Here is a 15,675-nt window from a genome sequence, read left to right as displayed (position 1 = left end):
CTTTCCCTTGGGCTCATCTTGTCTTTATGTACACAAAATGTATCAAAAATATGCAAAAAAATCTTCATAGTGAGTGACTGATGTGTAAAGAGAACTGTATACAGCATTGGAGGCAGGGCTCTGTTCATTCCTATCAAGGTTGCTCAGTGGTGCATTAAGCCAAAATCCACTCCCTGCTGTGAAGAAATTACCTGGATGAAAACATACTGCGCACGCTCTATGGGCCGCATGTGTCCATGGCATGGAGCATGCTCACTAGAGACTTCCGCTGGCTGAGACGGCTAACTTCCAGTTTAGCCCTCTGGCTAACTTGAATGGGGATAAAACAATTAAATTGTGCGGCTCTTCTAAACTTTCAAAATTTGATCGGACCAAATGGATCAAATTCTGATAGTGAAACGAACCATTTCGTGGGTGTTGTGACACTCACTGATTTATGTCTCTTTCACAATGTAAATCTATGGGAAAAAAGTCTTTTTGGGCCAGTGTGCATCACGTGACGTTGTAATTACACAGTTTGGCAGCTATGTCAAATTTGCTTCGAAGCCTGGTGCTGTTCCTGTATCCAGCTCTCTTTATACATCCATTGTGTATTGCCGCCATGTATTTACAGTATTTAAAACCCCTTTTACAGGATTATCATTTTAAAATGACTGGAGTTGGAAACATAAAAAAGACAGCCAGTTGCAGCAATTTTAACAAACTGATGGAGCAAAAAGTAGTTTAAGTACCTAGCTAGTTACAGCCATAGACTGTATAGTTAGTTGCCACTGAAGTGGACAAAATCGATGCTGGAAAGAAATGTGAGATTTGCTCAAAAAATGTTGAATCACTTTGATTGACTTTGACTAATATCAAACTTTAAAATCTGCATCTTTAATCTCATATTTGAGAAATTGTTGGGGTTATTGAAAGAAAAGTAGAAAGTATCTTCGGTGAGACTGGATTTCCAGTGAGATTGGATATCCTGCTGATAATTCATTGTGAGATACTATGACATTGGCCCTGTGGATAGAAAGTGTGGAGATGTTGTTGGAGAGGAATATGATCCCAGTAGTTGCGACAAGACCCCAATCCCCCTTTTTTAACTTTGAAGAGGGCTTTGCATCTCCGGGCATTTTCACAAACTAAACCAAAGAAAAGATGAGCTGAATTCCACTGTGCTACCCTGAAGTTGCTGGTACAGTGAAATGTGAACAGAATAAAAGGTGGTCTCAGGACAACAGCATCCTGCATACACAACAAAGTATAAGCCTTTGTAACTTATAATGACCTCAGTGTTGCCAGCTAGAACAGACTGTCCTAGCTATGGATTCAATTTTCTCCCATAGCTGAAGTTTTAGTATCCTGGGTTTTATTTTGTGGTATTGTATTGAACTATAGAAAAGATATATTGGTGAACAAAAACACAATAAGCATGCACACACCCACGTAGACATTATCAAACTCATTGCATTGCTGTGTGTACATGTTAAAAATATCTGTGTCAGAGCTGTGCAGACACACACTAAGTCCTGCTTACTGCATGAAAATGACCTCTGAAGAGATGCATACCAGCCGCCCTTCTGCATTAAAGCAACAACAACTGGAGAAACTGCAAATCATATTTAGTTAATCCTCCATTAAGTTCCAAACTCGACAACAAAGCATACAAAAGTCCTGCTCTGTATCCCCCTCTCACTCAATGCACCATTATATTTGCCCTTATCAAGGGGAAGACATGGATTTAGTGTAATTGAATAATCTGAACATATTGCACAGAGACCTGAGATTAAGAGATAATGTCATTCTGGTCAAGTATCAAAACAAGATATGCTTGACTCACATAAGCATGCCTATATCCCCTTAAGTATGCATTAGCACAGATATCCATAAGATAGGGGATGCTGTTGTGCTATTTACACCCTCGGTCATTCTTGAGAAGCTTGCAGTGGAATCATGCTTCAACAACTTGTTTATGGCCGGAAGCCTGTCTGTGAGTAGCAATACTTAAGATCCAAACCAAGCCTTTATCCTGTGACGGAGGATAAAAAAAGCTTTAATGTACAGATACAGCAAATACTTTTAGTGCTCACTAAAAGCAGGGAGACAAAAAGTCAAAGAAATCCCCACTGTGGTGTGACAGTAGACGGTCTCTGCAGGGGTTCTTTTAGTTTCATGACATTTTAGAGAGGATTAGCCAAAATGACTGAGTGAAAAAATGTGTTAACCCATAAAGAAATTGTGATAAACAATGTCATAATCCACGCCGAATGGGGAAAACATCTTAATGAGGTCAAACCAATAATGACAAGCACAGATAAGGTCAGTGTTCTGTCTCTGTTTAAAGCAAGCTGTGCCTATTGTTGTATGACCTCTGAGAGTCAGTGTTAGACAAACCTGCATGTTTAGCTTCAGGGAGTTTAAACTAATTGCTGTTTTAGAGCAAGTTGACCTTTTTAATATCATATTGAATAAAATTACTTCCTTTATTGCGACACGTTTTTCTTTTTCTATTTCTAGTAGTATTTTTTCTCCGTTATTCATCCTGCGAAAGTTGGCTGCATACACTTGCTCTTTTCCAGCAATGCCAACCATTCTCACACAGATTAGAGCTTTAGTTTTACAAGCATTTCTTGGAGCTGCTCTAGAGGCAGAATTAATCTTACTGTTTGAGCACTGGCAAGCTTCAATGGCAAAAAGTATTAAAAGAAAGTGCACGAAAACAACAGATATGTCTTCTCCTGAATGTAGGTTGCATTTAAGATGGTTGGATGGCCAGCTAGAACAATAAGCTCACATTTCTAGATTACTCATTGTGCCTATGTTACATTTTTTAGTAAGCTAGACATACAATATGTACTATACAAGAACTGAAACAGAGGCTTAACTTAGCCCAAAGAAATCATTTCTGCCTCCAAGGAACCAACAAACACAATTTTCCATTTACACCTGGTAAGTGCATATTACAGTTTCCCAACCTGTCTGGAGATTCAAAGTAAAGACAGGCCAATGTTTTGACAGCATGATAAAAAGCAAATGTGCAAGAAAGAGAAGGATTTAATAGACATAGCTTGAACTCAGTGCCCTTTTTTTAAAAAAAAAGAAAAGGTGTCCTGTAATCTCAGGGGACATGGGCCACGTGCATGTGGCCAAACATCTAAATGAACTCAACTCATCACAGTTCAATGAAAATAAAGCTGCACTCAACTGAACTTGAAAGGACAACTGAGATAAGCTGCTTGTTGGGGGAAGGGCGTAGCCCCATTTAATGAGGTTATGGGGCAAGTTAAGTACGTCTTAGAAGCCCAAAGGTCTGAGTTTGGTCAACCTGTAAACATCTTGTAAATAGTTTACGTCTTAGGTTTTGAAATGGCTATTAGTCTGTATTTTTCAGTTTGGTATAACCCCTTGCATTGATTGAAGCTGTGAAGTCATAGGTTAAAATATGTTTACTGCATGCTAGAAATGCATAGACATGCACATCTGGTAAATGTTTACAAATGATTAAAGCACAGAGGAGAAGTGTGCAATAAAGGGGAAAAAGCAATAGCTGTTTACAAGGAGCAGCTTTACAGGTGCACCTGCAGGCAACCCGTGCTCTGAGAGTATAAGAGATGTCCTCCCAGGACACGGCACAGTGTGCTTCTGCAGTAAGCCCTTGTCAGGCAGGCATGGTGCAGGTGGTTTGTCTTCTACTCCACAGGTGCAGAGACAAATACCGATATGCTTTGCAGGATATACATTACAAGAGTACCACTTTTAACAGCTAGAGACACTGGCATCCAACAACACATGAAAAATTCCCTTCAGGCTGTAGCAGTGCTGTTTGTCTATTCAAACAATAGCAATTGAAGCCAATTAAGATGCACATAGATAGTACACAGTGGTATAACATGATGCATAGAGAACAGACTTGCCTTTTTCCAGGTATGGGAGCCTTCCTCTGACAAATAACAGCAATGGCTCCATCTGCACCCATATCCAGAGTGATGTCCCACAGTAAAGAGTTACTGGGTGTCGCCGTTCGAAAGGTCACACCTTTCTTTACTGTCGCTCTGTGAAAAATCAGAAACCGAAAGGTCAAGTATGTACTAAATGTAAAATGAACCATATTAACAAAGCAATGGAATTCGGGGCGACAAATGGTTATTTTTCCAAAGTTTAAGTATGTAATGTGATCAATAACCAAACACATTTCTATCTATCCCTTTTTCATGTCTTTTTGAATTTGTCTGTGATATACTAAGTTATAGATTTTTAGCATTGTCAGGAAATCCAGCCCCATTTATTAATTCAAACTTTACCTGTTCAGGTTATTACCATAAATTCAGGATTTCCAAAAAAAGATCTCATATATTTGATATTATACATAAAACAATAATTAAGTAGACAATATTTTTACACTATAACTTGTAAATCAAATAAAAACAAAGTGGAGGAAACTGTGAAAGAAAATGTAGAAAATCTGTTATCTACTACAATTCCAAACCCCTTTCATTTGAAACAGGAAAGAAAACATCGGTCTTCCTATTTGTCTATTTGTGTGCATTATTTAACCTGCAATAATGAATCATTAGTTTTCTTGGCCTCTAATTTGTAAATGGCGTGCATTATGCAGCCGAACATGGAAACCCTCTCGTGGGGTTTCCCATTATAAGCAGCTTGCTGTAGGTCAAATGTTAATGAGATATTCCTCTACAAGAATTGCGATCAAGTAAAGCCAGGAAAAGGATGCATACTCTACTCTTAATACTAAATACGCTCAACAAATATTGCTTTATTCTATATACTCAAAGCTCTGATAAGACTCCCTGAATAGCCAGTAACAGCTCAGACAAGTTGCCTCAAATAGTTCAGAACAACATCCTCATGTAATTCTTTGGTTTTCATCTGCATGCAAAGCTGTGTGGTTTATCTCTGAATCTTTGAGATAAACACAAAGTGTTGAGCGCATTATGAGTCTCTGAGGAGGTGTAATCTATGATAGGAGCAACAGCAATCTGATGCTGAGCACTCCTCCTGCTTTGAGTTGGGGGTTGGACTTGGAAAAGTCAGGCAAAAGGAGAGGAGACATTGCTCCCTGTGCAGCACAAAGAAGCAAAACAGACTAGAAACATGCATTATCTCTTAATTGAAGTATTTAAGATAACCTCTTAATTGTTTTGTGGTATATTTATGTGCACATTCACATGTTTGTGAGTGACTGGGTTGTAAAGCCTTTCTTTGTGAAAACATCTGCACATGCAGCTTCTCTATCTGTAAGGGAGATCTCAAGTGGCCACTAATCCTGGCATGGAAGTTTCTGCTGTGTAGCCACACTGTCTGACATGACCTTCTGTCTAAACCGCTGGAGCGCAAGATAGAAAGGTCTCCCTTTTTCTTTCTCAGGATGAATGAACTTGGCTCATTTTGCGGCATTTGTGACACTCTTAAAAGTTCAAGGGCTCACAGGTTAAAGGTGACAATTAAGAAGGAATGAGCAATGTCTTCTTCAATAATGGTTTTAATCTTGCGCCATGATGATCCGGGGGGAGACAGCAGGTTTCCATTCCAGCTGCACACTCCAACAGCTGCTGATTTATCTGATTACATAACAAAAGTTCAACCAGGGAGGGCTAAAAGGTGAACTCATCTGGTGCCATGAGTGGCTGGAAAACAAAAACCTCCAAGTCTTTTTGTCATGACTGCACATGGTTGAATACACAGTTTAATCACACTTCAGTGGAAACTGGGCAGTTGTGTTGAAGCCTCGGCCTGAATACATTGAATTTACAAATGGAAGATTTTCCCCTGCAGCAAACTCCGACTTGAACCAAATGCTGTAGGTGTTTTGTGGGTTCTGTGTTAGTATAGTAAATGAAGGTGACTAGCTTCTCTGTGTACTGTGCATTAGAGTGAGTGACAGTAGAGAGCAGAAAGAGGTAGCTAGTCCATCGTTATCAGTCAGAGGGTTCCCGGGAGGCAGCAGAGTAAACAACACAGGAGACAAACACTCAGTCTGGGCTAAATGAGCAAAGAGAAATCCATGAGGGTTTGATGTAAAGGGGCTACAGCTGTGTGATTTGGATGAAAGTTGAAGTGATAACCAGAAGGAAAGTGGCTGCACCCTGTAACCCCTGTTAACAACAATACAATCAAATGAAATATGGCACACGGTTGTACAACCATTTTGCAAATCAACTGTTTACATTTAAGTTACACAGAAAAAAAATATCCAGAATACTTAATGATTGTGCTTATTGCAACTTCCTAATGCAGACAGTTGTGTTTATTTCATTGGTGCCTTGCAGACTTGCATGTAAGATAACATTTTATTTGAACCAATATTCATAATTCATAATGTCTCTTTTTCTCCGTCTTCTCACATTTTGTTTAAAACCTTTAAGTGCTGAAAATATTTTTTTATAAAACACCATTGATATTTAATACATTACAAATTACACATGCAATATTTATCAAAAGCTATTGCAAAAATGGCAATATTTTTTATTATATTAACATAACTGTTTTAAAATAATGTTTTAATATTGTGCTGCCTATTTCAACTAACATTTCAGTTCCTATTTTTATGCATAATTGCACTACAGATGCTGACAGTAGAGAATTATAAGTGCAACGTGATAATTTGCTTCCAATGGGGAAAAACTTTAATCCGGCATAATCAATGAAGTAAGCAGGATGGCACGCTCAGTGTATTAATGAGAAAACCTAGGAGGACTGTTAATCTAGTAATGGCTGAACAACATGCCCTGCTGTGATGAAACACCTCTGTGTATTGAGCTGAGAGGAGCAGGGTTTAACTAATAAAAAGTGACAGTAACAAGAAGACTTATCTGAAGCCCTTCTCTTCCTCTTTTCTCTCCCTCTGTGCAAGAAAAAAAAAAAAAAAAGAAGAAGAAGAAAAAAAGCCCTTGAGACTGGAGGAGGTTTTTCTTATGAGTGGTTGGGAGCAGGAACCAGTGTCTATGGCTTTGGTTAGCGGCCCCTGAGGAGGCAGCGGGCAGCGGGAAGCACCAGGGCAGGGAAGATGGATGGCTGTGGAGACTGAGGCTGATAGTGTGTGAGAAAAGCAGCTCTCAGGTGCTGCACCTGCCATCCATCTCACTTCTGACCAGGCAAGGCATGAGTGGCACTATTGTTTCACTTTTTACTTTCACTTACACACATGAAAATCCTACATATGCACACTAGTGAACTGGCACACAAATACGTACATACTCACTCTTCCAAATATACTCAAAGCAGCCCATGGCCCTTGGCTTTCCCTTCCTTTATTTATTTGTGGAATGCAGTTTTCTTTATACACATTTAAAAGATCACAGAACCATGGCCAACAAAAGAAAGAAAAACAGTGAGACAATACAAAGCAGCAAATACGCAACAAAATGAAACCGAGACTGAGACTGATCAAAGACCTGCAAGATAGATTGTATTCTCTGTGTGAGCTAGACAGCCTGGCCCAGATGCATTTCATCACCAAGCCTGATATCAAGATGCTACATAGGGTTTGTAATTACTTCCCTGATATAATTTGTGTTCCCATCCTTGGATTTGTGAATGCATCACTGCAGGGCCACATGGACCACTGGTGAACCCCAGTGCAATCGGAAACAGATGCAATCGTTAATTATGCAGGCAAATGTCCACCGTTTAGCCAGTCTGATGGCCAGCCATCAGCAACGTGCTTATCGTACTTATGGAGCAGTTTAGGGAGTTGGGGAGAAGCTCATGCCAACACTCCTGCCAGATGGCAGGCACCACAGCAGTAAAATGGATGTAAAAGTCATATTTGACACACAGATGAATGATTAGGCTCCCTGGTTGAAGAGCTCACTGACACAGTGTCCTGTAGATACAGAAGTTTATTTATTGCGACAATGCTGTCTCTACTGTAACTAAAACCCATAGAACAAGACAAACTATTGCCTGTCATTGCTGACTTTTAATAGCTACTAAGAAGAGAACAAAACAAAAAAATCATACGTCATGCCACTCAACTTACTGAGCAAACACCAAAGGGATCATCTAATTGCCCTTCACGTGGATAGTGTGATAATGGAGGTACAATACTTTAACTATGACCTTTATCAAAGTCTCACTGAGAATGACAGGTTCATTTTGCTGGAATGAACAGGTGTGGCTTGTCTTTTTCTCAATCGACCTCAAATTTGAATGTCCCTTGACTCCAGCCATAGACATCAATAACAGGTTTATCATGCTGATGAGAGAGTATTAAGCAAAGCTTAATGGGACATTCAGACAGTGATAAAGCACACAGACAGCTGTTGAGGACTGGATGCACAGGGCCTGTTAATGTGCTGATAAGTTCGGGGAGGGTAGCACTGTGATACTTACTCTGTAAGTTAGAGGAACAGTGAGTGTATTATGGCATGTTTATGGGATGTAAAAAATGGAATTTTCTTTCAATATATATTGTATTGACATAACTGCACATCATGTGAGTTTAATTACTACGAAGCTTCCCAACAAGATTGCCAATCTTCCACCCAAGCGACAGTAGCTGAGAGGAAAGGAGAGGAGAGGAGAGGAAAAGAGAGGAGAGGAGAGGAGAGGAGAGGAGAGGAGAGGAGAGGAGAGGAGAGACATTAAAGCTATCTGCTTTTTGTTCAGAAACATGTGGGACTGAGTAAAGGAATTAAAGCAGCAATGATTAAAAGTGACAGGATGAAGAGGGGAAATCAGGATTTCTCTTTTGGCTTCATTGCTTCAGAAAAAAATCTAAAGATAGAAAGAAAACGAAACCAACTAATTAATTCAAATACATGGTCTTACCCTATAAAATACATGAATGCACAGCTATTGGAATAGCACAATTTAATGTCCAAACCAGACAAGCATGAAGTGTCGGATAAGGCACACTCACCTTCATGTTTCTTCACGGGGGGTTTCAGCACACCATAAAATAACAGCAAACCTGAGACAAATTTATAAAACCTACTGCTAACTCAAGTCTGAAACCTGAAGAGGAGGACAAGTTCATCCATGCACAGCTGTCCGCTCAATCAATATTTACCTATTCCAGCATTCACAATTGATTTGAGTAAGTGACTGTCTAAGTGAATGAATTCAGGAGCAGGTGGAAGAGGAATAAATAATCCATGACTCCCCTCTTGACTGTCTCCTCACCTGCTCACCTCCACTGGAGCATGCATGGGCACGTCAAGGCGGAAGTAACTCAGAAATGATTTATTTTTCAGGAAGTATTGATTGTGCACCACAGTGTTTCTCAAGCTACCTGGGAGGACTGTAACTACTGTCCAGAAACAAGAACACTTTTGGATTTCTGCCTTCGAGGACTTTGTTGTTGAGCCTGTGTCTTATGTCGGGTCACCTTACCAGACATCACCCAACATTACAACAAACACAGACCCTAGTTTATACACAATGTGAAACTAAACCACACATGAAAGAAGGATTTATGACATGCTGTACTCATGATCCAAATCTACACACAAACCAAATAAACAATTGAAATATACAAGGAAAACGCATGTCACACCTCCCAATAGACCATTATTCACCAGCTTGGAGTAAAGCAGATAGTGTCTTGAATAATAATAGAAAAATCAGTCTCTAATCAAGTTAGCATAAATCCCTACTTGTCTGTTCTGACAGATAACCTAAACAACTGTAGCTATGCTGCAAAGTGGTTCACTTTGATCTCTGTCTGGATGATGATAACAAAAGGTATTATGCTGCAAATGACCACAAAAACCATCAGTGAAATGGTGGGAGCAAGATAGAGACATCTAACTCAAAAACAATTTTGAGGTGCCAGTCTCCCATGTGGCATCATTTCAACTTAAAAAAGGACTAAGACTAAGTCTTGTTTTTCTTTCTTTTGTTCATTTGTATTTTTTTTTTTCCTCCAATGGATGACAAGTTAGAGATCAAGCCTAAAGATGAGTTTACTTCACGTGGTTAAGGCACTAATTTTAAGAAAATATTTATGTACATTTCATTAAAGGGGACACTACGTGCTTTTTGTGATTTTCTGTCATTTATTTGTTGTTATAATGTTGGATGTCTATGTTAAATGTCTATGTTAATGTTGTTCAAGTCAAAAGCCTGCTCTGAACGTTTGCAGTCACCTCTACTTCTCCATCGAACATCAGCTTGTTCACACATGACATGCCCACAAACAGCCATCTGTTCCATAGCCTTTGTTGCTAAGGTTGTTCCATGGACTGTTCGCCTTGTTCATGATTGGACTACTATTGTTAGTTTACGTTGCCTGGAAGTCTGCTGAGAGGTACCGGGAGCTAACTAGTCAAAACAGATTGGATTCATCAGGTGGGGGGGCCTTAAAGAGACAGGAGCTAAAACGGCTGAGGGGCTAAGGGGAGTTTTTTGAACTGTGAATCATGCAAAGATATTCCAGTGGAGTTCCAGAATAAAAACTATAGACCTGGAAATGTGCATGATAAAAATCTCTGTATGAAATTAGCGTCCATTATTAAAGATGTCATGGAGACCTCTAGAAAGATAACTGTATTGGTTTAGGCTGGTACTACCAATGCTCTCATCTCCAATCAAACAGGAACATTATGCATTGAAAAATGAGAACATAGCCTTACACTAACTTTTGATGCTGGTAATCCCCATGATCATTATACATTTAGTAGCTTTGATGGTGCCGGATTTCTGCAAGAAGAGAACTGATACTTTTAGTCACAACTTTTCGCAGCTGCAGTCTCTGTCCTTTCAGTGTATGAACTCTGCAAACAAAGTAATCATATCCAAAAATCTGAGTCGACAAAAACAATGTAATTATTGACAGTCTGATACAGGACAATGCCAATGAGTTTTGGTCAGATACTGAACAGAAGGTCAGAGAGTTTTCAAACAACAAACTGAAAATTGATCCAAAGTCTAGTGAAATTGAAAGAGCCCATCACACTGGAAATGTGAAACAAAGCAGAAAAGCAAGACCAATTGTAGTGAGATTCTTAAGGTAAAAAGACAAAGAACTCATACTTGCCAAGGTGAGAGTTCACCTCAAGAACATTAGAACGTATGTAAATGAGGACTTCTCTGAATTGCTATGGAAGAAGAGAGCAGACCTCATTCCAGCAATGAAACAGGCCAGGGAATGAGGAAATTATGCTGTCATTAACTACAACAGACTGGTAGTTAAACCACAATAGCCTCAGCAGACGACGGAAACCACACAGCATGAGTGAATCTGTGCCAGCAGGACCCCCATACATATGGTGACTACTTTTTAATATGTTTTTTCTCCCCTACCAAACCATCATGACATCATCTCTACCCAAGTAATCTGACACCTTTACCAAAACTTCCCTACATCAGTGTCTGGCTTATTACATGCACTTTTCCAATATTTTAATAGCTTTTTATCAGAAGTTGGTCTCCTCTGTCCTCCAAGATTCCACCTAGCAACCATAGTCCTCTTCAGTTTATGAACTCTCCAATCAATGATAATTTTCATTTCTTACCAGTTACAGAAGATGAGGTTCGGGAGATCTTAATCAATCTAAAAGATTCTTCTTCAGGTTCTGATAACGTTGACAGTAAACTACTGATATCCATACATGAGTACATTGTGAAACCTCTATCTCACATTTTCAATCTCATTGGAAAAGGGAATTGTTCCTCCTGAACTAAAAATAGTCAAGATTATTCCTATTTATAAAGAAGATGACCCAGCTGTCTTCAACTATTAGAGACCCGTATCCATCCTGCCTGCTATATCAAAAGTACTTGACAGGTTTGTCTATCAAAGATTGATTGAACATCTTAATAAGTACAATATTATATATACACATCAGTATGGATTTAGAAAGAGACATTCAACATATATATATATATCTAATTAATGAAAAATACAAAGCTAGAGATAGAAAGGAAAACGCTATAGGTATTTTTTTTTTGACTTATCAAAGGCATTTTACACAGTCAATCACCATATTCTTCTTCAGAAGTTTTCACATCTTGGAGTAAAAAACAATGCACTGCTCTGTTTCACCAGTTACCTTAAAGATAGACAGCAATTTGTATCCTATAATGGAACCAATTCTCCTTTTCTTACCATACTCTGCGGCGTACCACAAGGCTCAATTCTTGGGCCCTTGTTATTTTTGATATATATTAATGGCCTCTATAATGTCTCAGACAAGCTGTCTAAAATTGTATTTGCAGATGAGACAAGTGTCTTCTGTTCACATTAAAATCCTGACACCGTCATTAATGTGTTAAATAAAGAACATAGTAAGCTGTCTATTTGGTTTAAGTCCAAGAAACTATCACTTAACATTAAAAAAAACAAGCTTCATCTTTTTTGGTCTTAACTCCTCATTTAAAATTGTAAATTTTCCCATTACTTCCCATACTTCCCTATCTTAGTTTAGTATGTTCTACTGAGGGTCCAAATTATGGAATTCTCTGCCATTACATTTTTGAATTTGTCTTCACAGCAGTTCAAAAGAGCCCTGAAATCATTTCTCCTAACCAACCAATATTTTCCATATGTTCCTTGTCATATTGTCATATAAGTCAAAAAGGCCTATTATGAATATATCCTGTTTTTTTCTTGTCATTGTGTGTGTGTGTGTGTGTGTGTGTGTGTGTGTGTGTGTGTGTGTGTGTGTGTGTGTGTGTGTGTGTGTGTCTTATGACTATGACTGATTCATTATACTTGAGTAATAGATGGGTGTTCATGGGATGCATTGTTGTCAAGTGCTATGCTAAACTATGTCTCCATTTTTACTATGTCTAAGCTTACTGATAGATACATTCAGATTGTGTATTCTGTGTATTGCGTATTCATTGCTGTAATTATTTCCTGTAATATGCTGCCTGGAGAATGCCACTTTTCAAGCCACTGGAGGGTTTTTCTGCAATTCTCCTTCACATTTCCTTGCAAATCATATATTGTATCTTTTTTAAAATTTTGATATGTGTAAATAAAAAAACAAAACAAATCAATTTCCCGTTCTGAATTCTTACTGACCACTTAACTTGAACGTCATTGCATTGCAGAGCCCTCTAAAGTGATGACAGAATTTCACTTGCAACTTGATAATATTGGCACCACCATGTAGCCAGTCACATCAGTGCTGACCACAGAAACCACAGTCTTACCTGAGAGTGAAGTTAGTAAGCTGAGCAGAGCTGGCCATGAGTATGTAGAAGGTGGCGATGTCAGTCTTCTTTAGTGGTTTGGAGGATGTCCGAATTACAATGGCATTGCCAAGCTTGAGTCGAGAAAGAGTCGCCATTCCTTTGGGCACCTGCAGGAGACGCACACTGCCAATCCTCTGCATGGGAGTGACAGGAACATACTCGGCCTGCTGTTGTGAGCTCCCCCAGCGGCTTCCATCCAGAGAATTACACTTCCCATTGACTTTGGGCTGAGCCTGGTAGTACAGCTCCACGGGGTTCCCAGTAGATGGGTCCTGCCTCTCCCTGCTGGTGCCCTCTGAACCAGGAGCAAACCAGCCAGGCGCAGGTGCCAGCTCAGCCATGCAGGTTCCCCTCTCGCCTCCCATGGCACAGGAACCCCTCACCTCCTGGGTTTGCCAGAAAGCATACACTGTCACACACGGTAGCTCATCCACACCTCCTTCCCCTCTGCCCCAGTCTCTCCCCGCTATATAGAAGAGCACCCGCACTTTGGGCTTGGAGGAGAAAACCCGAGGGGTCAGCACAAAGGCCTGGATTTTCCAGTTAAACGTGAAGACCTCTGGAGCACTGAAGAGCCGCACAGACTGGACCAGATCTAGAGGCACGAGCTGCTCTGTGGACATAGTGCCATAGCTGGCGTTGACAGCAGGCTGGCGGCTGGCTCTTAAGATAACAAAGGACTGCGTGTGACTCTGCATGCTGGAGTTCCTCATGAAGTCCTGCCCGGCCTCCTTTAGGAAGAGGTAGTCAGCATCCCGCACCTCATAGGTGACCGGCAAGAAGACGGGGAAAGGCACTGGGCTCTTACTGTCAGTCAGTTCTTTACTGCTCAGGTCTGTAAGAAAACAGAAAATTACACTTGGCTTGTTACAGACCATCAGAATATATCATAGTATCACATATCCTAGCAACTTAAAGCCAACTTAACACAGAAACAGAACTAAGGAATACAGTTCTCTGCTACATCTGAGACTAAAATACTGTGAAAAATACCAGCAGTGTTCCAGGAACTAACACTTGAGCACAAAAGTCAGCCGAGGTCAACTGATCAACTGAATGGGGCATCAAAGTATTACACTAAAAGGCCTCTGAGCTTAATCTTAAAATTCCTGTAAGAGAGCACATAGGTGAAATAATGTAAATTACAACAAGAGAAGCTTGGGAGTGTTTTAGTTTGTGAGCCAGCAGTCAGAAATGAAAAACAGCAAGTACTTGCACGTAGCAGCAGTTTAACTCTGTGGCTTTGCTTAATAATATCCATGTCACAAAAAGAGAATATAACTTATTAATGATTACTTAATTTCATATAGAATTAACTTTAAAAAAAGAAAAACATGTTTACTTGGTTACTAAAATATAGCTGTCAAGAGATTTCAAAATGAGAAATTTCCCTTATAAATAGTGCCTGTCAGTGTGTATTTCCATAGTTCCTCTCTGCTGCCCCAGTTTCATCTCTCACATGGTTGATCTGCTTTCTCTATATAGGGAGAAAAGGTGGGATCTGATACATCTGGCACAAGGTTGAAATCAACCATCAAAAAGTAGGATTAAAATGGCTTTTCAGATTGTCAGCAGGCTGTGAATACCCAGCAGATCCTCCTTTAAAAAAAAAAACAAGAACAGTGGAGCAGCATCACGTGAAGTAAAACGCCAGATTTAACTGAGAATATTTAGCTAACTGAAACAGAAACATATCTGATGAACTGTATATCATTCAGTAAGATATGCATTTATGTATTAGTCGATTGTGGTGCAGTATACCACTACAATGATTGCAGGGATTACTGGCTGACTGTTAAATACTGATCACACACAGCAGAGAATGACCTTTTTATATGCGACCAAAGTGAGTAAAAACAAACTGACAGCATAAATATTCCCTGATCTGGTTTAAAAGCTTGATGGTGAGTGTTTGCCTCATTGGAAATGAGAGGCAGAGGTCACCCGGCCATCATGTGTCCTCATTAAACATCTATTTTGATAGAATTATAAAGATTATGGCAGCTGACCTGAGTATGCACTGTTCATCTCATGGCTAATTGCCCTCCTTGGTGAATTAAGGACAAAAAAACACTGGTGTTTACCCTGGAGATTATAACAAAATGGATGAAGCCGTACTAAACATGGCATTCATAGTGAAAAACAGCATTAGAGCAATTCAAACCTAAAGAAACCATCATCACGCTGCATAGTATATCAAATGAACAATGTTGTGTAAGATGCATTTGTGAAATTTTGACAAAAGATGCCAGATAGAGTGTCTGTCACTTAATTAATAATTATCATTTATCTAATAAGGACAGCTTAGAGCCTTTCTGTGTCAAAATCAGTCATCATGTCGGTCATGGTTGCTGGCATTTGATGGGTCGGTCTATCATGGTCTCTTCTGTTTTTCATCTCCACTCATACACCCCAGCAAAGAGCCTGTCATGATGGTCTGACAGTTCACACAGCAACGACTATACTGTATGTGTCACAGTCATATCAACCCAGGAGCCCTTAGAGGAAGACAATGGCATTTCTCTC

General features: G+C 39.6%; 1 protein-coding gene across 1 annotated transcript in view; it reads right to left on the bottom strand.

The window, feature by feature from the left end:
• LOC137171488 (transmembrane protein 132D) overlaps positions 1–15,675 on the bottom strand; it is a 42,868-nt gene that overhangs the window by 11,825 nt on the left and 15,368 nt on the right. Inside the window, exons 4-5 of the mRNA XM_067575429.1 lie at positions 13,108–13,984; positions 3,900–4,037 (exon numbers count right to left, since the gene is read on the bottom strand). Of these exons, the coding sequence (XP_067431530.1) occupies positions 3,900–4,037; positions 13,108–13,984 (1,015 nt within the window). The remainder of the gene's footprint in view (positions 1–3,899; positions 4,038–13,107; positions 13,985–15,675) is intronic.

The sequence above is a fragment of the Thunnus thynnus genome, chromosome 2, assembly GCF_963924715.1.
Source record: "Thunnus thynnus chromosome 2, fThuThy2.1, whole genome shotgun sequence".
Lineage (NCBI taxonomy): Eukaryota > Metazoa > Chordata > Actinopteri > Scombriformes > Scombridae > Thunnus > Thunnus thynnus.
This window is presented reverse-complemented; position numbering and strand designations above follow the sequence as displayed.